Below are 22712 nucleotides of genomic sequence, written 5' to 3'. Positions count from 1 at the left end.
GAGAGATTGTATATAGGAAAACACAAGACTCTCGATAAATTGTGGGGAGAGTCCAGCTTTCGTATACTAACATATATGTAAATACGGATATATCCATAGAGGAGAACATGGATACTACTGTTACAAAGTTGTGGCAATATTTCTGGATCATTTCTGGTTTAAACCCATCATCGAAAATATATATTCGTTCATCTTGTCTCCAGTCAAGGATCCATCGACAGACTCATGCGAACAAGTGATCTGTCGAGAGTACGACATCCGTTGTCCGAGAGACAGTACCATATTACAGGCACCCTTGGAACCAGGGGAGTGTTGCCCCCCTCCCCCGACATGTGACTGTAACCTGAGTCTGTGCTCCGTCATCCTCTGCACCGGCGGTTACGAGAGAAGGATTGAAGTAACCGGGAATGGTGAACCTGGGACCTGCTGTGATGTGTATGAGTGTGTCAAAGGTAAAGCCATCAAGACCATTATATGAGGCGGTAGTCTCTGGAAGATAAAAAATGGTGTCGGGATTTAGGGCTAATTTGAATCACATGAATATTATCTTTTGTGTCAAAGCAAAAAAAAAACAAAATGAGTGGCAGTGTAGTTTGAAGCAGGACCAAAATAATTTGATTTCATCCAAGGGATAGAAGTGTCATTGTGTCCCTCGATCCACTCCCACTGTCCCTGTAGGTTCTATGTCATCAGTGCTAACTAGGTCATCAGTGGTCGCTCAGCTTCACTCTGCAACAAGAATTTCATGGGCCACCCTCCAAATCATTTTTGCACAATGAGATTTGATATCATTTTATTTAACATTCCTCAGTGTCTGGGAAAAGTTGAATCAGAAACTCTTGGAAAGTAGTTTTGAAAACTTGGCTCAAATATTTAGCAAAATTGCCAAAACAAAAATTGGTGGGGGGGGGGTAGAATACTGATGAACATTTAGGCTTTGCAATGCCAATGTAGGAAAGGCCTGTATGTTGTACCATGGAGGTCTGTTTTACCTCCATGGTTGTACCAAATATGAGTGTGCATTTCTGTATTGTATTATTACACTAATTGGGGCAAAAGTTATTCAATGTCTGTTGACCTTGTTCCGTCATCCTTTTTTTCGAGAATTTCACCGATTATATTTGTAGGTGCATCTTAGATTAGATCACTACCTCTTTAATCTTCTTGGAGAGAAAAAAAGGAACAAAGGTGCAGTTTTATCCCGAAATTCAGACTAAAAGAACTTAACTGGGAATTGTTAAATATACTATTTACCTATGCCACTCTTCATTAACAAAACACTCGAGTCCACCTGCTTTGCTTTCGAACAAAAGGTTAAGTTACCTCGCTAGACCCAAACAAAGAGGTTTATAGACCATTATCTGCTCAAGTGTTTGTTTACTTTTGGTGTGAAAAACTCCTTGGAATGATTCGAAATTTGGCAGTTATCAAGGACTGCAATTTCTTTTGTTTCTAAAAGGGATATATTTAGCTGTCCTTTCCTCCTTCATGAAAATGTTTCCAAGATTTGTCCCCCTTTTTGTACAGCTCTGTTTATCCTCAGTAAAGGTCTGATCCGATCAACAAATAAAAACACAGAGAATCGTGTGACGGCTTGCATACACGCTTGCCATCGACGACGAGATGGAAGATCCATAGCAGGTGTACTCTGGAACTGAAATACTTCATAGGCTGTTCTGCTTCCATGACAAGCCGGAATGAAAATAATAGCAGGAGGCATTTACAACTGACCCCTTGACCCGACACTGTGAAACAGTTATTAAATATTTTTCTGATTTCTTTCAAATGGCCAACTGGTGAAAAAAAAGAAAGATCAAATGGAATGAATACCACCAATAATTTAATGGTTTTTTGCTGTCAGTCAGAAAATTTATGAATCGAGCATTCCAGGAAGCCTTTTTTTTATGATTACCATCCATCTTTCTTTTTTTTTTAACTGAAGTTTTGTAATATTTTGTTTCTCCAGTTTTCCTATCACAAACCTGTTTGCAGTGTTTGTGTACTTTGAGAGAGGTTAAATTTGTAATGATTGCTGCATTCTTGTCAACCTGAGTCTATTGTTAAATGTTTGACAGCTGGTGCCAATGGAAGAAGAACCTTTCCCCTGTTGCTAACCAGAGGGCCTGACATTTTGTTTTTTAACCTAACATGATCTTCAGTGACTGTGTGCCAAGTAGAAAGATAACTAGTATTTAGGATTAAAACAGCAGACCTGTCCTGTAACTTTTGTAGGGTTACTTGCATCTGTCATTTCTTTACCCTTATCTTTTTTGAAGTTTAAAAAAAAATTCTCTTTTGGAAGGAAAACTATTCTTATGTTTCAAATGGAAAGTTTCCTTTGAACTAAAGATATAGACCTGGTTTTCCTGGTGGGGAAGAAGATGGGTTAATCTACCCACTTTATCAACCCACATTATGAGCAAAAGTAGCCGATCAAATCTGTTGCAATTAAAAGTATTAACCAAGTCTGTTTGGAACTTCTCGCTGAATAAAAGTGTATTCATTAGCACAAAATGTATTGTTGGGCTTGTTAAATTAGTTTTTGCAACAGTTGTTAATTTAATACCCCGAGGGTAGGGTCCAAATGCGTTGTCGAAGGGGGGCCATCTTCCTGCCCCAATAATTTTCAGGATAACAATTTCATGGGGTACATGGTGCCACTTTCTTCAACATCTGACTCCTTAGTTTACCCTAATCTCAAACTTGTATTGGGGTTCCTGATACTGCAAGAAAGTCTTTGCCAGTACAAAGTATCAACACCCACAGACCCCTTGCTGAATTGTCATGGCAGTTGTAGTTCATAGACTGTCTATCCTTTGCAAGCTATCCACAAGATGATCCCTGGGGGAGGGGGGGAAGGATGGGAAGTGGGGTGAGGTGGGATGTACTGGCATGTGGGAGCCTTTGATCAGCATTTACAGTTTAAATGGCACAAGCTTCTTGGGAGAATTGTAACATTCTTGTTTCTTTTTTCTTTATCAAAACAGAGAATGTAACTGACTGCAGTGGGGTTGTATGCAACGTTGGTCCTCAACAGATCTGTCCCGAAGGCACCAAGACTATTATGGGTGGTCTCTCAGAGGATGGCTGTTGCCTTCTCCCGAGTCGATGTGATTGCGATCCTGGCCAGTGTATGATTCCCACCTGCTGGGCGGGGTACTCACCTAGGAGGATGGGAGAAGCAGCAGGGGTGCCTGGAGAGTGCTGCGACGAGTATGAATGTGTTGCAGGTATGTAGCAGTAGTAGCAGTAGTAGTAGTAGTAGTATGAAATGATTAACTAAATCCCAACGTGATAACCAAAGTTTTCCGAATACATTTGTTTTGCTGTTACCAAGCTTATTATTCATCATGTTAAATTACCTTTGGGGTCTTGTCACCTTAATTGTTTGTGTCCCACTCCCCCTCTACCTTCCCCCTTCCCTAACCTTCCCTTCACTTCTCATCTCCCCCAACTTTCTATTTTTTATGTTTGTGCTTTGTTCTTACCTTTACAAAGCATTGGAAGCTTTCTGATTTATAACTTTGTTTTCAAATGTGCACTTCTCACATTTGCAGGTATCGTCACAGAAGGTTGCACCCACAGAGAAGTGAGTTACTCAGACGGTGAAAGGTGGCAGGTCGACGACAATGGGTGTAAAGAGTGCGAATGTCGTCAGGGGATGGCCCACTGCACTGTCAGACAGGACTGCTACCAGCAGCTGTGCGTAGTCGACGGAGGGTTCCGAGAGCCAGGGGACCGCTGGGTGGTGGACGATTGTACCACGTGTGAATGCAGGGACGGTGATGTGGCATGTACAACTGCCAGCTGTAGACTTGAGTGCTTAGAGCCTCGCATCGTCCCCGGTATCTGTTGCCCGGTCTGTGACGGTAAGAAGTTTTGATGGAGCTGGGGGGGGAGGGGTGGGTGGGGTGGGAGGATGGAAACAAACATATCCATTCGTCTTGCATGTATCAAACCTTTTATCTTGTTATCCTTGTTAAAAGAAAAGTGAACCTTGTTTTTTTTTTTCCCATTATTTCTACAAAGTGTAACAATATTATTAAAAATGATGCAAGTAAAATTCTTAGAAGTACCAAAATTGGTGACCTGTTTTAAAAATGTGCCAGACTCTTGTATGACCACCCTCAGAGCTCTGTCTGAAATATTGTCATTCAGCCGTCAATGTTTCTGAATAATTTGAAGGGATGTAGGGCTACTTCAAAATCTACATGTCAGAACTCTTGTCAGTTTTAGGCATTCTAAAATTTAGGTGAAATAATGGACAAGTTTCAGTCTTTCCATTCATTTGAAAGTGAATTCAAAAATCTATTCCATTTTTCATGGTCTTCTATTTTGTTTCAATGTAATCACTATTTGAAGAAAAAAAAACAAACATGGGAAGAAAAAAAAACTGTCCTGCAGTGACATTGTGATTCTACAGGAAAATATTTATTGTTCAAATATTGTAACCAGGCTTAAAAGCAGTGAGCTTTTTCTCTCGGATATACTAGTGTCCCTGCGTACTACAACGGCTATACATATTTGCACATGTATAGGCAGCTTGCCTATATAGTGTATAGCAGTATGCGATAGCGACACCGGATAAATAATTCCCTGTTGTAGGTCAGTTTATCAGAACGAACATGACTCTTTGTGTCCAGCATGTATTTAGACATTAATAACCTCAAATCTGTTTTTTTTTGTGTATATATGTGTGTGTATTTTTTTCTTGTGTCTCTCTCACACACTCACGAAGAGAACGTGCTTCTTTATTATTATTCCTTTTATCATAATATGCTTTCAAGTGATATCAATAATCATTAATTTGTCAGTATATGTATATATATATATATATATATATACATACATATACACGTACATATATATATATATACATATACACATACATATATATATATATATATATATATATATATCTATATATATATATATATATATATATTTGTATCTCTGTTGACTAATCCACCTTAGATATCTTGTATATATATATGTAATGTAGAGATGCATGTGCATGAGTGTTGTTTCGTCGTCGTATGGTTGGTCATATGTACCAGGTTTCATTCTTTCCCCAGAACCAACCTTTATCACCTTGTCCCCTATCCATTGTCTGCCCTTACATGACTGTACCCTGGACTGCCCCTCTGGTCTGGTCATTAATTTCTGGGGCTGCCCCACTTGCCAGTGTCAACCAGGTAAATTGATGCTGTCCCTCTTGTTTACATTATGTTTATATGTTACTCACATCAAATTTCATGTCATACCTTATAACCATCTTATAAAAAATTTAAAACAGCAAAAAGATAAATCGTTTCTGTGTAGTATCTCAAGAGATACAGTAGGCAAACTCTCACTTCATTCATTGTAGTTTGTTTTTATAAGCCTTCAATTTTATTTTATCACACTGTCATACATAGTTTTCAATAGTTTCTTTTGTCTGAATAATATATTGAGGAATGAAAAGAAAATATGTGACTCAACAAATTTTAGCAGTAGACTTTGAGATGTCTGGTTAAGGACCTTTTTGGCAGTAGACTTTGAGATGTCTGGGTAAGGATCTTTTGGCAGTAGAGTTTGATATGTCTGGTTAAGGACCTTTTGGTAGTAGACTTTGAGATGTATGGTTAAGGACCTTTGGCAGTAGACTTTGAGATGTCTGGTTAAGGATCTTTTGGTAGTAGACTTTGAGATGTCTGGTTAAGGATCTTTTGGTAGTAGACTTTGAGATGTCTGGTTAAGGATCTTTTGGCAGTAGACTTTGAGATGTCTGGTTAAGGATCTTTTGGTAGTAGACTTTGATATGTCTGGTTAAGGATCTTTTGGTAGTAGACTTTGATATGTCTGGGTAAGTATCTTTTGGCCATGTACTTAATTGTTATCATCCTGGTTCATATCAATAATGGTAAAGTACAAGTTAATGGCAGCCATTGCAATCCCTGTAGATGGTACTGTGTTACATATTTTTTTCTCAACATGGGAGAAGGCTGTTATATAGATGTGTCTTCACAATGATTGGTCTTCAATCTTGGGTTGAAAGATCCAAGAAGCTGGGAAGTAGCAGTTGGTCAATAAAATGATAAATAATCGGGGATTATTTGTCCCGCATATTTTCTGCCGGTCAAATTTGGTCTAATAGTAGCATATGGTGTTGCGGTGTTGCATGATTAGTCTGAAATTTAATATTCATTAATTTAATATCCATTAATGATATTCGTCAGAAATTTGTTAGTAAACGGTGCTTCTTAAAGTCGTGTACGTGCTTTTCATAATTATTTGTTGAGTGTTTAGTGTCAGTGTCTAGAGTTTGTCGGTTGTAACGAGCTTTCTTTCCTTTTCTTTCTGTTTTGCTTTGATGTTGACTCACAAATGAACTCTTACTGCCCTAGCTTACATGACCAGTGATCATTTTGTTGAATGAAGATGGGCTTGTTATAACAATCGAAACGAAAAGTTAGGATCTCGTTAAATATGTCATTTGCTTGAAAGAAAACAAAAACACAAATTTTGATTACCTAGGTAATGGTGAACTGTATGTTATGTAGCTGACTGGAGAAAGTAAATGCGAAATATCACTCATTTTGAAAATTGATTTCAGGTTAATCTAGAGGGGAAGAGAGGCATGGAGTAGTATGGGGGGGGGGATGGGTGGGGGATGGGTGGGGTCAGTTGTAGTGGGTGAGTATATGGGTTGGGTATGTTGCCGTACCTCCATCAGTTGAGCCGTTGGGGGTAATTAGAGCTACCGGTAAATTTGACTAGCCATAAACCCTGTTGTTGTACATAAGTCCTATCTCGTCTGTTCGATAGATGTTGAAGTACCCCCTCCGTCGACGACCCTATCGGCGTGCCAGGACAGAGACTGTTCCGGCCAATCATGTGAGAATGGATTCGCCCTGGATCTGTTTGGTTGTCCAACCTGTCAGTGTCTCGAAGGTAAGGAGGAAACTGATACAACGACGACGACGTTACAGAAGAGTTATATTGTCTGAAACTGAAACTAGTTCATTCTCACTAGTAATTAGACTGGACACAGAGCAAACACAAGCTGAGCTTAGATAAGTAACCTAATACATTGGAAAGTTACTGAGTCATGATAATGTTGACCCAGTTCTGTAAAATATCAAGTTTTTGACATGTTTTCTTGGTTTTTGAAAAACACATTGAGAGACTTTACTTTGTGTTGCAGAGGTGAAAGCTTGAAATTATTAACAGTACGGCGTATGAAGAAGCGTACCATTTGCTATAATAGGTCCAAAGACGTATTTTACAGCCAAAATGTACTGTATATATCCTTTTGCTAAGATGAAGAGCAGTCAAAATATCGAAATAACATTGATTATATGCATAGGAAAGTAAACTTTATGTGTTACTTGAAACTATGTTAAAGGCCTAAAGGCTGTGTAAATGCTTGTCAGGAGAAGTTGACATTATTAAGGGGTGCTTGAAAGACCTGTGGTTCCATTAACCTTTGAATTTACCCTCCCTTGCAACCCCCGCCCCCCACCCCCTATTATTAGTGCCTCAGAGTGAACTAGGGGCATTAGATCCCATTTACAGGGTGCATCTATCCAAGAGGGTTGCTAAAGTGTTTCAGGTGAAGGCAGTCCCGTAAATCACTAAAGGTCATGCATGTACTTTGACCATGATGTACACCAAAGGTCACCAATGGCAGAATTTGGTTCCACTTTTTCCATTTTCCTACATCACAAATCACTGGCGGAATGTGACGAGATATCTGATCATGATTTTTCAAATCATGCTGCTGTAATTCACAATTCTAATCTACAATCTCTAATCTACCAATAGTGGAGTGGAGTGTTAGCTCAGTGGTTAATGCCGGTGCCTTCCAATCATAAGGTCCCCGGTTTGAGTCACACCAAGATTAATGTATGTTGTCCAGTTACAGAGTTGTTGACAATTCATAGTCATGGACGTTAAATATGATTCTAAGAGACTGACTTCGGTCAGCTTGCGGCTTTGATAAGCCAATGAGGCTTCTTTCGAGAGTTCCTGCTTGTAGAAGGATCTAAAAAATACATTCAATACTCTCTCTGATACAGCTCCATGTCCAGGCACTGACATGTGTGCTCCCTGTGTCTCCGGTTACCGGGTCGACGAGAAAGGCTGTGAGACATGCCGCTGTATAAAGTGTCCGTCCATGGAAAGTTGTCACAAGTTTTGTCCCTACGGTTACCAACGGGGAAAGAACCACTGTGTACGCTGTCGCTGCGAGAAGTGTCCTCCCCTCGAGAGATGTTCCAAACAGTGTGTGCATGGTCGAGAGACCAACGACAGAGGCTGCGAGATATGCAAATGTAAAAGTAAGCAGTCCAGATTGCCGTTTGAAGTCAACAAGGCTTGTAATAGTTTGATCTCATCATATGGTTTGAGAGGAAAAACACTGCACGAGAGAAGGTCTATAAAAACGTGACTATGAACCTTTTGCAGCCCGGGCTGTTGATATCCAATCTAGAGAAATATTATCTTGCAAATTAATTAGCATATGAAGGAGATTAATTAAATTAGAAAGTAAATATAAAAGTGAAGATAATATTTGATAATGTATAAATTGAGCTGCCAGCAATTTCATCATCATATTGAAAAAAGTAATATTGAAGACTTGAGTATTTGCTTAAAGTCTAAATACATATTTGCTGATTAACTTCGAAGTTAGTTCTTATTCTAAATGCATTCTGACCAGGTGGGTTTAATTGAGAAAAGAAATTTTTGACAACAGATAACTCAATAGAAGTAATGAATATTGATATGAAAATTGCATAGAACGGTGTCATTTTCACTGAACTTTTAGTGCAGTGAAGGTCGAAGTTTAAATTTGGCAAACAGGTACTGAGACTTTAATATTACTTTCCTTTGAAAACTAGCTGGCCAGTATCCTCAGCATTATTTTGACAGGAACGTTTCAGCCCCCCCCCATCCCACCCAGTTCTTATAAATATGCACAAAGTAGGCTAGGATATTAACACCTGCTAGGAGGTTGTATAGTGTTGAAGAAGTATCGAAATTTCTCAAAATTTTACATCCGCATCAGCGACATTGTTGCGATCCCTGTAGTTTATGTTCAAATGTATCTGAGGTTGAGAGCAGTTACCATGACGATGCAACTTGAATTTCTGGTTTTGTGAATTACAGATTCAACAGCATCGCCCACAAGGCCCACATCATCTCACGGCTGTAAGACCAGTGGCGGACTCCTTTACTCGGATGGAGAAAGCTGGAATGATGGGTGTCGGGAGTGCTTCTGTCACGACGGCCGTGAGATGTGCGCCCTCATTTCCTGTCCGGTACCTAACTGCGAACAACCCGTCATACGGCCAAACTTCTGCTGTCCAGTCTGTCTCGGTAAGTGCAATTTTTTTCAAAGATGCCTCGCCCAAAAAATTAGGTGAATCTAGCGCGATAGTGTGCGCCTTCATTGAATTTGGAACGTTTCGTATTAAAGGAAAGAAAAAGAAGTAGGTATGCATCAATACGCGTAGCTGGCTCGTGGAAATGAAAACATATGCATGATTACGTATAGGCACAGCAACCGTCGGACCCTCTGTGGTACAATAAAATATGTTTTTCCTTTCCTGGCACTGAATGTATCACAGAAACATTTACCACACTGAACCATTGGAGTTAAGACTGTAAATGGTTGGTAAAGACAGCAGCATTAAAAACAAAAACAGCTGGCGACAATCAAGTAAATGAATACTGATCACCACTTGAATGTCAGCTGTAATCTGAGATGAAGTTTGAATAATTTATTTATGTTGATAAAATTTGTAGGTATATCTTAGCAATGTATTGATGTAATTCTAACTTTGAGAATTACAGGTAGAGTTCAAATCTGGATTATTGGGACACTTCGAGACCGGGAGGGTGTCACGATATGAAAACCGTTTCAAAAACCGTTATCATTTTGGCGTTTACTATATAACCGTGGGGCCTTAATGCATTAAAACCAGTTTTATCTGGACAATTGGGTTTGCATGTGAAACAACTGTGTGTGATAAAGTTTGCTTAAAACTTTAAGTTTGCTTTTAACGCATTATTTATCCGTGCGATACCACAAAGTGAGTTACTGTACAGTGAAAGGATTCAACATTTATCACTAAAATACAAAGGAGACAAACACATATATGTATTTATATTTGGGATTTGCGGTGATGGAGATGTTAAGCATACATTCACAACATTATTCATCTATGACTGGTTAGATTATGGCTTTAGATTAGCTGGGATATGTGGGGCAAAAAACATGTTTCAAATAATCCAGGTTTATACTATGATTTGTGATATTGATCCCTTACTTGCTAACAGACTATACTATATAGCTACATATGTAAGATTATAGCTTTGGATTAGCCAGGATACGGTGGTAAAAAACATGTTTAAAATATTCCAGGTTTTTACTATGGTTTGTGATTTTGATCCCTTAGTTGCTAATGGACTTTATCCCCCTCACCCCCCCCTCCCCTTTGAAAAAACAAACATCTTGCCATATAATGGAGTTTGTTTCTTATTATAGGTGCTACGCCAACGTTTATCCCTCCAGTGGAGCCAAAGCTGCAGGTGTGCCATTCCTTGGAGGGCCACTTTTACGTGGAGGGGGAGACGTGGTACGTGGATAGCTGCACCATTTGTGTATGCCACAATGGCCATGTGTTATGCTCCATCCAGGAGTGTCCACCACTACCCTGCCATTCACCAGTACACACAGAGGGTCATTGTTGTGGCACTTGTCCAGATGGTATGTATATTAGTTTCTGAAAATAACCATTACCAACAATTCTCATCTAGAACAACTTCAAAAATGTACGGTGTAATCAACATTGAACCTATAAAGTCGGTAGATGCTTTGGATAGCACAGTTAGAAATAATTGTGTAACTTAGTGGGATAAGCTGAATGCAGGATTAAGGGTTGCAATCTCCAATTGTCCAAAAACACTTGCCAATTTTGTTGTCCATTATTTGCAATTGACTAATGTACAAAGAAATATTGATGTCTTTTCTTCTACTTCAGAGATCTTTTGTAAGAGAAGAGGAGTTATTAAATTCAGTAATTTTGTAAAATAATTTTTGGTGGCTGAGCATAGAGTTTGCAGCTTAAAAGTGCAATATCTTATCATAACATTTGGACTCATCTAGCAATTCTTACTTTCCATTTGGACGACCGAGATTGTGTTGAGACTGTCATTGTTTCCTATGCTTCTGAGCCAGGATTCTCTAACCGTCAGTTCTGCTTTAAAACAAGGGAATTTGTAGTCGTTAAGGGGGGTTATTGTTAATGACCTTCAGATATCACTCTTGCCACTTTGCTACCAATCAATACTTAATCCACCGGGGGATCAGCTGCCAGTAAACGTTCAGACGGACGGACGGGAAGACGGAAAGGAGACACTACCAGCAATTACATTATGATGAAGCTTAATTTTGTTTTTGATGTCAATTTGCTTTGCCTGCCTGCAGATAACTCCGACGGTAGTGAATCAGGTGGCCTGATTCCTTGTGTCCTGCCAGAGAATCAGTTCTTTCCGAGCGGTGCCTCGTGGAAGGACGATGACTGTACCAGCTGTCAGTGCAATAACGGGTTAATCTCCTGCTTTCATCAATCATGCCCTCCGGCAGAATGCGATAAGCCCGTCCTGAGGAAGGGGCAGTGCTGTGCCTCCTGCATTGGTAAGTTTTCTCATCACCCAACCACACATCCCCTACCCCATCACCTCCTGGGTATCATAGCCATATTTGAATATAACTACTGTGTGGCTCGTCTTACCAAAGCTTCTTAGCCTTGACATTCAACTTACTAAAATACCTGCTCGGTCACGGTCGTATAAAATGCTTCTTCTTGTGCAAAATCTCAGTGATTTTTTATGACACATTATATCCAATATTGTTGGGTCATAATCTGAATTGTTCAGGAAATCTGGGTTTAAAAGGCCATTAACCTGCACTGCTTGAAAATATGGAGAACACTTTCACATTGAAGGAATGTGTATTTTAACCCTACATTGGTTATTTCAACAAATTGCCAAATTTGGGGAATGCTCGAGTAGGGACGGGCTCAAGATGGTGCACAGCAATTTTACATGGATACATATATATAGATATAGAGGATGAAAGTGAAGGCCATTGTTGGCCACAAGTGTCACTTTTGGTGTGATGGTTGGTTCTCTGGAGTGTGGTTGCAAACTGAGTCACAGTAAAAGGTGGTCTCTTTCTCATGCCTTACCTTAATTTTTTACTATTAACCTATGAAAAGCATCCATACTTGTGTGTATCTTAGCTACAGAAAAGAATTTTATCTCACCCTTCCCCCCCCCTCAATTATAAAAGGGAAAGTATACTTGTAACCATTTTCACAAGCAAGCCCCCCCCCCCCCCCCAAAGAAGAAAAGAGATGTTGCCCTTAGTTAAGGAATATCAACAAGAAACAACATATGGAAGTTTACTTTGAAATATGATTTCAAAATATTACATCTAAGAGTTGGCAAAGACATTAGTTCAATAACTGTTGACGGCATCATTTAAGAGACGAGTGTTTCTGTGATTTCATGGACGATGTTTTTTTTGTTGGTATTCTTCCAGAGACACCCACGGTGTCTGTGTGCGAATATGCTGATGAAATCTACATGGATGGGGACACCTGGTATGCCAGCACCTGTGTGACCTGTTCGTGCCGTGAAGGGTCCATATATTGCTCGGAGGCGGAGTGCCCTCCCCTGGACTGCGAGGGACTCATACTTCTAGAGGGTGCTTGCTGTCCATCCTGCATAGGTAATGGAGGTGATCATGATTTTTACCTCAATTAACAGATTATTAACTCATAATGTCCCACCATCCCATATATTTGGCTTGCTCTCATAATTTCTGTGGAGAGGTAAGATATATCCCCTATCTGTATACTGTGCCACAGTCAAATGGTATTTTTTCATATATAGTTATATCCAACCCAGAGCAATACGTAAGGAGTGTGTCAGCTGGCATGACTAGCCCACCACCACCCTTTGTGATGAAGTATTTGCACATGCTCAAATGAAGCAAAATTTGAAATTTGACGACATTTTTATGTCTAACGAATGAATCTGTTGTTTAATCAAGGTAAAATAGATGACAATTGTATTAGACAGTAAAGCCTTCTTTTAAATTTAAATTTAAATTTTCTTTATATAAGAAAGCTTCAATATTTTCCTTTCTAATTCCCTCCAGAAAAAGTTTACAAAGGAACAACTGGTCTTGGTGAGTCAAATATTATTTTAACTTTGTCTCTTTGTTTTAGCATGAGTGTCTCTTTGTTTTAGCACGAGTGAGTAATACCATGCACTAAAGGATTATTTTTGTAGAATCACAGATACCTATCGGTAATAGTAACTCAACCTCTGCATTGCTTAAATACTCAGTGATGTAATGTGTCATAACCAATGGAACTCAGCCTGGGTAGCTGAAGTATGGTGGGTTTCCCATCTAGAAGTAATTAGGGGGGGGGGTGCCAAGTTGTGAACTTGAAGGTGTGAACTAATCTAGAATCCCTCGTGATCTTACCAGCGTAAATAAAACTTTGCATTTCTTGAGTGAAATGACCCCATCGAAAGTTGCCTTTATTAAAAAGAGTGAGATTTCCTACTTAGAATGACGCACCTTGCTTATAGTCATCAAGATTTGATAGGTTTAAAAGTGTGCTTTCTTTTATTGACAGGTACAGCGGTGACATCAAAGCCTCAAACAAGCAAATCAAAACCTTTCAGGCCCAACATTACCCCACGAATACCAGATTCAGAGGGTGAGTTGTTATTTCTATTTAGTAATGGTATCTGGGAGTCAAACACATCCTCACATAAGTTAGAAACGTTGCTGTTATGCCACTGTTTCCCAGGTTATTTTCCCGCTGAGATTTGCCTTGGTGCATCCTTACTGAACACGTATCAGTTTCTTGTGGCACAAATTTTTACACTTAAATCACCTAAAATGTTAAGGTTATCGGATAGATCTATGAATCATTGCTGCTGTTCGTAAACGACATACACACAAAGCGTTGTTATGGAGTTATACATTGGCTACACTGCCGTTACTCGGAATGATTTACTTCAAGCTAATATACAAGAACTCCTGATCTTCCCCACGCAATTTCAACCAAATTAGAATCATTGTAACACATTCTGAAAGATATATTCTCTATCTCTCCACTCTGTTGCAAGGAGATTTGATAGTCACTATTAAAGGGAAGGAACAGTGCTGTTGAACCCACATTCTAAAATGGGTTACCATAAGCATAGTAGTTTGTGAAAATTGAACCGGGAAATCTACTTATTCGGATAAGATCAGTCTTTTCTCTTTAACTCTCCAAGTCTGGTCGGAAAACAACCTCTGAATGTGAGCAAAGTTAGATCATAGGGAAAGATAACTCTTTAACAAATGATTTTCCATTTCAAGCCAGGAAAACAAAAAAAATCTTAAAAGTGAAACGTCAAGTTGAATTAGGGTCTCTACAATGAATTCATAGGCAGGCTGAAGATGCTTCCTCTCACTTCAGCTCATTGCTGTGCTGTAAAGAGAGAAAGGAAGTGTTATGATGTTTCAGTACAGTAGCAGTTCTACCAACTTCCCCTTTCTTATTCCCCATTCCTCATCTGCCCACTTCCGAATGAGCCAAAACTGGAACGAAAAAGAGCAGACAGAAATAGGGAGGGCACAATTGAGAATGAAGCTCATCTCAAACATTGAATAGCCTTCAAGCTGGTGGTAAAATGTCTGTGAACTCCCTTTTCCACACACTTCTTAAAAAAAAAATTTCCCCCTTCCTCTTTCCTTTCGGTTACAGAAAAAGAACAAACGACCAAACCGCCCTCTCTCGGCAACCATCCGCCGGCTGCATTTAACGACAGCAGCGGTTCACCGATACTCTTAATCCTGTGCATATTACTGAGCTGTATCGTGATATTATTATTACTTCTGGTGCTCATCAAACGGAAACACAGGCTGCTCTACAACGTCAATCAGAAGCAGATGCCGATCAAGCAGCCAGAGGACCCGGCTGTGACCATCATGTCCATAAAACCAAAGAACACGGACGTAGCCAAACAGAGCAACCACGAACCGGTCCGTGATTCAATAAGGGATTCCAAGGTATTCAAGGAGAACCTGGCCAACAAGGTCAATAACGTCACCTCTAAACTGGACGGCTACGAAATCAAATACAGCGACAAATTTGCCGGCAACAAAATAGACCAGGTTTAGCTTCTAGTTTTTCATGAAGAGGGTGGTAGAGAGAGAGAGAGAGACTTTCTTTTTTTTTTAAATATTTATTCAGCAATATGACTGAAATGATTTATATTTTTTTTTGCAAGAGTTAAAAAGAGACTTTTTTTTTCTATAGTAGATACAAAGAAGAGATAGTTGCTAAAAGATTGTTTAGAATATGGAATAAAAAAAAAACAGGGATGCAAGAAGAAAAATGTCGCAAGAAATTATTCAATTTGAGTGTATTCATTTAATTCATTTAGTGGCCTGGTCTAATTTTTCATTTTATTTTGCCTAATGCCCAAACTGATCTGGTTTGTATCAGCTAATTGTCTTTGTGTCTTTACGGTTACAAAAACCATATTTTCTTAGTCGAGAGGAGATATGTCATCTGTACAATTATGTCATCTACAGCTGACTTTCATAGTATTATGCCTTAAAAGTCTTTAAGATTAAAATAAACATAAATAAATAAAAAAATGATTGTACAATTCTTTTGTGCAACCATGCTTGAATTTGCCTCTTTTAACAAGCTCACAACACACTAACAGAACCTTATGCTCTACCTTTGGGTTGAAAGATTTTACAAGATTTGCAGGATTGCATACAAACTGTAGAATGATAAACATAAATGAAATTTTCAGAAAGGTTGTTTGTCGGAGGAACCAACACTGAAGTGAGCATGTTTAAACGGGACCATGTGTGTGGCAGACTAAATATACTCGGCAAGACGTTTTTCTAGCTACAGCTAGACGTGTACAGCAATCATTTATGCATACATATTACTTGGCTAAGTTAGATTTGTGCATGAATATATTATGTCTAAGTCAGATTTGTGGATGCATATAACTTGGCTAAGTCAGATTTGTACATGCATATAGCATAGCTAAGTCAGATTTAGGCATGAATATAACATGGCTAAGTCAGATTTAGGCATGAATATAACATGGCTAAGTCAGATTTAGGCATGAATATAACATGGCTAAGTCAGATTAACAAGTCAGAATTACAAGTTGACATAGAGTATCACTCGAAACCTAACATTTTTCAAGGTTGTCTCCGTAATTGAAAATGTTTCATTTCTTTCTAGAGTATCTTGTTGCACAGAATCAAATTGTGGTCGTTCTACTTAAAGTAATATATATATTTTTTTATTCTTACCAATGTTTTGCAGAAAGTTTTGTGTTGAAATCAAAAGGCTTCTCTGATTTTGATATTGATGCTCTTTAGGGCTTCCAGATTATTAAGATATCCCTCCATCGACAGTTTTGTGTGCTCAGAAGCAGCAAAGCCAACAGGGTAAAAAGAAATCAGTCTGAATCCATTTGATTTCCATCTTCTAATGTTTAATGATCGCAGGCTGCCACCAAAACTGTTGCAGTGTGCTAGTCAATTCAGTTTTATTAATTTTCTTATGTGTTTTTTGTTTTTTCCCTTCTTGTTTTGTCATAAAATGAGTACTATTTCTAGCAAGTGTATTATTCAACTTTAAAAAGGCATTTTTTGACCTGAGTTCGTAAAGCGTGCTGCTTCTTTCGTCTGTACAAATTTCACTCATTGTGCTTCTTTTTTTTCTTTCGTTTTTTTTTGTGTCTGCTTTTCAAAATTGTTCAGCAATTCAAAATTGCTCGCTAAAAATGTGTAAGATATATTTGTACAAAGTTGTATTTGCGAAATGGATTCAAAATGCAGATTTTTTTTCTTTTTTGTTCTTAGTCTATCGAAGTTAGAAATGTGTTTATGTCAAAATGGAGCTCAACACTGCAGGTGGATCAAACCTTGATATTATTATTTTTTTTTAAATTTTTGATTGGATTCCTTTTATTTCCCTAACTACAAGAATAACAGTAAAATCATTTGATTACATTTCAGACAACTTTTACAATATCAGTCTGGGTCATACACACAATAAAGCAGTTACCCAAAAGAGGGATGCATTTTGGCCTATTGATGATATCCCTATTGGGACAGCAGTAATCAAAAGATGTGAAGATGATTATTTATCTCTTTTAAATTTTGATTCTTCTGTTTCCTTGTTTTTAGAATGCATAGAATTTAAATATTATAATTGATGAAAATATTAAGGCAAGAGCAAGAGTTCCCAAAATGTTGATTTTAACAAGAACAAAAAAAGCTAGACAGTATTTTTGAATTTGGAATGTAATCAATACGTTGATACACGTAGTCATGTGACTCCTCATAAGAACACACCTCCTTACTACTCAAAACCATTAATGTAATGTAATGCTGTAATGAACTGCTTTTCAATAATTGTAATAATTAGGGGTTCCAATTTGTGACAGTCTCGGTGCCTCATGTGACCCACTTTCTGAGTAATTCTTGTAAACCTTTTATTTTAAAGCACCAGGCCTGGTAGAGGGGTGCTAAAGCCCTGGTAAGAGGGGTGCTAAAGCCCTGGCAAGAGGGGTGCTAAAGCCCTGGCCCGGCCTGGGGCCCAGGATAATATGAGATTAAGAATAATGTTGGTGACTGGGTAACATAATTGTTCCTGTGTTACCAACCTGTTACATGATGTCATTGAAAGACAACAAAAAAAAAATGCAAAAGAAATGTCTTTTGAATGCAACAGGTGTATATGACTACAGAATGAATAACCTTTAAAATATTATTTATTTTATGCATATGCAACTATAAACTCTTTTCAGTGAAGTGCATTGCAAAGACACATAGAATGTCAAAAAGGTTGGACCCCTTCTTTATGGTATAACCTTTTGAAGCAAAATAGTATTATATGGTTGATTCTAAAAATAAATGAAGATCCTAAAAGGCTCGGTAATGACAGAAAAGAACAAAAGGTTAACAATTAATGTCATTAATGTAAAATAATAGAAAAAATATAGTGTAGTCTTAGTTTAAGGTTGGACATTGACTTAAAAGTTTCGAAATTGAAAATTCAGATTAATAGCATAAGAGACATGCTTTCAAGAAATGTCTTGAAAAACAAGTTGTTTAATTTTAATAATTCAAGCAAAAAACATTTCTTTTAATCCCATGATCTATAATGTTTACTGATGGGTACATGGATGTGGAAGGACTTCATATTAATGCTCAAGAAACATTAACCATATGCAACCAAAATGTTTACAGAGGTTTGAGAAGAATGTTAGATATGTTTAGTACCAGGATAGCAAGGGTAGTGGCATAACAGATTTATGTAGAGGATGGAAACAGGATTGGGTGGTACCAACGATCCCATAGAAGGGGAGGGATGAAAGTAGGCTTCTGTTGGAGAGAAGAGAGGCACATTTGTCCTTGTTATTCATAATCCGTTTGTGAGATTGTAAGCAGCATTGGTTATTACAGTCATGGAAACCACATAAAAAAAATGTATAAAGAAAAAAGCAAGGAAAAAACAAATCAAAGGTGTGGTCATTCTACATTACTGGTCTCTTCCTCTGTAAGGTATCATTAATCAGACTATATGGGCAAGAGTTGACCTTGGGTTCATGCTTACATCAGATAATATTAACTTAACTCTTCCAACAAGACGTAAGCTTTCTTCATAAAGACGTTCAGCTGATCACAAATTACTAAATTGGGTGTTTTTTTTGTTTTGTTTATGACCAAGAGATAAACAATTATTTGTTTAAACTGCCAAAACTTATATATTCATTTGCATGTACTTTGGAATTATGTATATATGTACCTTTCAAAGAAGATGACTCTGGTCGAGTACAAACGTTTTTTTTAGATATCTCCAGTTCTTTTATTCTACTTCTTTTCTCGTTTAAAGCCAAAAAAGTTGTAAAACATTGTCACATGAAATTCAAACACAGAAGCCAAAAGCAACAATTAATAAGTTTTTCGTTTAAAAGTGTGACGAAGCATACTGTAAAAGTTCATTGCGGATAAAAAAGTTTCAGTTATTTTCATTTAAGAAAATAAATTAGCATGAAATGTTTGATATATATAATACTCTTCATTGGACAGCAGTGACCGTTGGAAATTGCCAGTGTGGGCATGATATTATATTTTCTTTTTAAGTTGGGAATCATGCTGATTTGAATTCATAAGGTTACGCCCTAAAAAGGGAGGTGTTTTTTGGAATTGATAGATACACAAACTCATATTGTGGTATTCATCTTACATATATAAGACTTGTAAAGTTGTCTGCAATCAAATGTCCCGATGTTTGATTTCAGGTCCAGGCCGTACCCGGATCGAAAGGCATGATTATGGGTTGACAAAGAAATATATCTAGTTAAAGGCATTGAAGACTCGCCCCAAACCGCGTGCAGTGCTCTGAAAAAGTTAACTTTCCTTTGCTTGCAAGTGAAGTTTCTGCTTGTCGCTACAAAATGCAGACAGTAATGAAATGTGATACCTTGTTATCTTTAGCTGGACCTGAGGTGTCCATCACTGTATCGTTTGAACACTGTGCTGTTGACCGCAGCTGTATGTACTGACTGTACACTAGTGTCTAATTACCAAAGGTAGCAAGCTGTGTGCTTATTTTCTGGGATCGATGGTGGTGTCTAAAACTTCTGTTACACCTCGTTCGAAACTAGGTCAGATTACCGGCATTAACGTTTCTTTTTGCGCGAGTCTTCACACCCTTTAACACCAAAATCTAATGTGGTTCCTGTCATCACAATGACCAGGGGTGTAAGATTGTCTTTCTGCGGTAAAATATTTTTAAGCCGTAAGCATTTTTTCTCCTATGCATATCTTTCCTGGGGGCATTTTAACAAGGACATGGGTACAAGTAGGACTTCAATTCCCATATTCTTAAAGTTTATCAATTGGAAGATTTATAATTTACGGAGTGGTTGAAACAAGTTTTTCGGGCAACTAAGGTTGTATATGTAGCAGTATGTGTAAACATTGATGTAGGGTGTCATGCAGTTATTGTTATGAAAGTTTCAAGTTTGGATAAAAAAATATTTGTTCACATGATGTTTCAATTGTTCAGGAGAAGATTGGTGGAAGAGGGGGTGGGGGGGGGTGGGAGGGCATATGAATTGAGTTTTGTTTTGATCACATTGTTTTTCATGAAAATATTATTACTTCAGGCTTATCATTGTATTTTTCCATTGAGGCTTGTTGTGAGAAGCAATAACTAAAATTAGTTACTTTAGTGGCACAGCAGAAGATTCAAATAGTAATAATGAACATTTGTATTAAATGCGCCCTCCGTATTGGTCAAAACATGCTCATGGTGCCTCAATAAAAGTTTTTCAAAACTGAGACACAACTTTTGTTTCCTTTTTTTATCGACTCAATTTGAAAAAGCAAAGAAGTATTGTCCATTTGCTGACATTCTTCGGTTACTTGCTGTTGGCAAGCAGCTTATCTTAGCAAGGGTGTTGGCATGTAGTTTAAAATGCATGTGTGACACCAAGCTTGTTAACAAACTCTGTCATGTAAAGAAACTCATATGGTGGCATACTCCTATTAGAGTCTATATCAATCCGCTCGATTGTTCTCCCTCAGGAAAAGTGCCAAAAAGCAGCAGGAGAACATCTTTTGTGACCTGTTATCAATCATAATCTAGTTTTTTGTGGCTTTCATGTTGAAGAGCATGAATGGAAGTACATGTGGTGAAAAAATTGGGTCAATTGAGGCAATTTTAGACCCCTTTAGGCTTCCCAGGAGCAGCGTAGGAAATTTGTTTACCACTGAGTGAAGAGGTTTGTTTACAAGTGACGAAAACTTCCGGCTCGGATAGCAAAAAATTTTCATGGTCATGGTACGGAAAATTGATGGTGCCATGAAAGGCCAACTTGTCAGCTATCCGGTGATGGGTAGCGTTAAGCTAGTGAAAACTTCTATCTAGACTTAGAGACCACATTACTTTTGTGATTTAGTGTGTAAGTCAATGGGGCTTTTAATGGGCGTATGCTACCTTAAGCAAAAATGCCAAATTTTTCATTTTAAGTGCTAGAAGTCCCAATTTTGGATCAAAGTAGTTGCTATGGTGTGTAAAAATGGTTTTCAAGCAAACGTCAGAAAATTTCACGCTTGGGTGATTTTTACGCATAAATTAGTATTACAGCCTTAAAGTACCACAAAGAGCATGTGCGTGTCCATACATTAGACTAGAACAGCCTTCTGAGCATTTCTAACCAGTTTTCCTCCCCAATAAACTATTGGGTCATTAAGCCTTGACCTACCAAAGCTTCCGTAGTATGATTCCTGCCTTGAAGCTGCTAAGTAGGTGCCAAATGCACGAAATTCAAAATCCCTCAGAATCAGACCAAAAAGGCTGCAGTGTGTGTGACATGAACGACTAAGTTCAGTGAAATTTGACATCTGTGGGCACCTAAATTACATGGTAATCATACTTTAGGTTATTTTTGCTAAAGCTGGAAGTACCTGGTGTTTAACTAAGGACAAAAACTCAGTTTCAATGCATGAAATACCCCTAATGTTGTTAGCTTAGGCCTAGGCCTCAGGTTCATAATGGCGCTACGTTAGTATCCTAGACCAAGTCTACACCAGCTGTAGCACAATGTTGTATGAGGTCTGTATCCTAAGTGGAGTGGCTGCTGAGGGTTAATACCTTGCACAGAGAATGTTTTGAGTCTTATTTAGCAAATAATCCACAAAGGTATGCATATTCTGCTTCTGCCAATGTGCATCAAGGGGGTTTTGAGCCTATTCACTCCTCATTAGTTTTCTGTTGTTTTGTCAATTTCAGAGAAAGTTGATGTGCTAAGTCCTCAGCATGCACAGCGATATACTTTGAATGGGTGTGGTATCAATGGACTCAACTGGTTAGATGAGGTAACAACAAATCCCAAACAACTCTGACAGCAGAAAGAGATATCCTGATGCTTCCATGGGAGATCTACTGTAGTAACTATAGGAACCAGTGCTTGCCACCAATGGAGAATAAGGTAATTTGACGTTGTTGTTCTCTGCCGAGCAACAAATTTGAATGTTTTATCATGAAATATGCCCCCCTATCCACCTCTCTTCTCTTATAACTGTCTTTAATACATTGTAACAACCTATGCACAAACCTTTAAATGGACTGGATATGCTATTGAGGTGAACAGTGTATCTAGATAGCATTCCAGTAAGCTTTCCTTTTGACTGCTGTAATACTGTTACAGTGAGGCTGTTGTTTACAAATCCCGATGATCCAGTTTTGGCAAAGAACACCTTCAATTCTCTTCTTTTATTCTTAGTAACTTAACAGTTGCACTGGAGTGACATGCAATATCAGTTTAACATGTTCCAAACAGTTCAGGAATACATTGGGGTATGTCCTGTGGGTCAGTTTGTGAGGAATCTGCTGAGCTAAACAAAAGTAGTTTTCATCACTTTTCAGAGCCAGAGACGAAAAAGCCCTCACCGCTAACCCTTCTATGGATGATGTTTCTGCAGGTAGGGCAAGCCAGACCAAGTGGATTGTGATCAGGGATACCAATAATACCTGCAAGAATCATAGATGCACCCAAATTGGTCAAGCTTATCAAAATTGGTGACTGGAAGTGTTGTTGCA

At 38.3% G+C, this 22712-nt stretch overlaps 1 protein-coding gene across 3 annotated transcripts in view; it reads left to right on the top strand.

The window, feature by feature from the left end:
• LOC139971551 (cysteine-rich motor neuron 1 protein-like) overlaps positions 1 to 20449 on the top strand; it is a 73002-nt gene extending 52553 nt beyond the window's left edge. The window contains exons 4-17 of one of the 3 annotated variants that reach the window (XR_011794416.1): positions 204 to 452; positions 2988 to 3230; positions 3558 to 3869; positions 5076 to 5195; positions 6808 to 6933; positions 8061 to 8321; positions 9151 to 9360; positions 10532 to 10753; positions 11474 to 11683; positions 12593 to 12781; positions 13214 to 13243; positions 13701 to 13784; positions 14823 to 16046; positions 16143 to 20449. Coding sequence is in view for 2 of the 3 variants with exons in the window: in XM_071978124.1 (XP_071834225.1) it covers positions 204 to 452; positions 2988 to 3230; positions 3558 to 3869; positions 5076 to 5195; positions 6808 to 6933; positions 8061 to 8321; positions 9151 to 9360; positions 10532 to 10753; positions 11474 to 11683; positions 12593 to 12781; positions 13214 to 13243; positions 13701 to 13784; positions 14823 to 15238 (2672 nt within the window). In the remaining variant the exon portion in view is untranslated. Of the gene's footprint in view, positions 1 to 203; positions 453 to 2987; positions 3231 to 3557; positions 3870 to 5075; positions 5196 to 6807; positions 6934 to 8060; positions 8322 to 9150; positions 9361 to 10531; positions 10754 to 11473; positions 11684 to 12592; positions 12782 to 13213; positions 13244 to 13700; positions 13785 to 14822 lie in introns of all 3 variants that reach the window. The other 2 variants (XM_071978124.1, XM_071978125.1) reach the window with 2 other exon arrangements.
• The last annotated feature ends 2263 nt before the right edge of the window (positions 20450 to 22712 follow it).

This window comes from Apostichopus japonicus, chromosome 8 (genome assembly GCF_037975245.1).
Source record: "Apostichopus japonicus isolate 1M-3 chromosome 8, ASM3797524v1, whole genome shotgun sequence".
Taxonomy (NCBI): domain Eukaryota; kingdom Metazoa; phylum Echinodermata; class Holothuroidea; order Aspidochirotida; family Stichopodidae; genus Apostichopus; species Apostichopus japonicus.
Note: the sequence above shows the minus strand (reverse complement) of the source record. Positions and strands in the feature narration are given on the sequence as shown.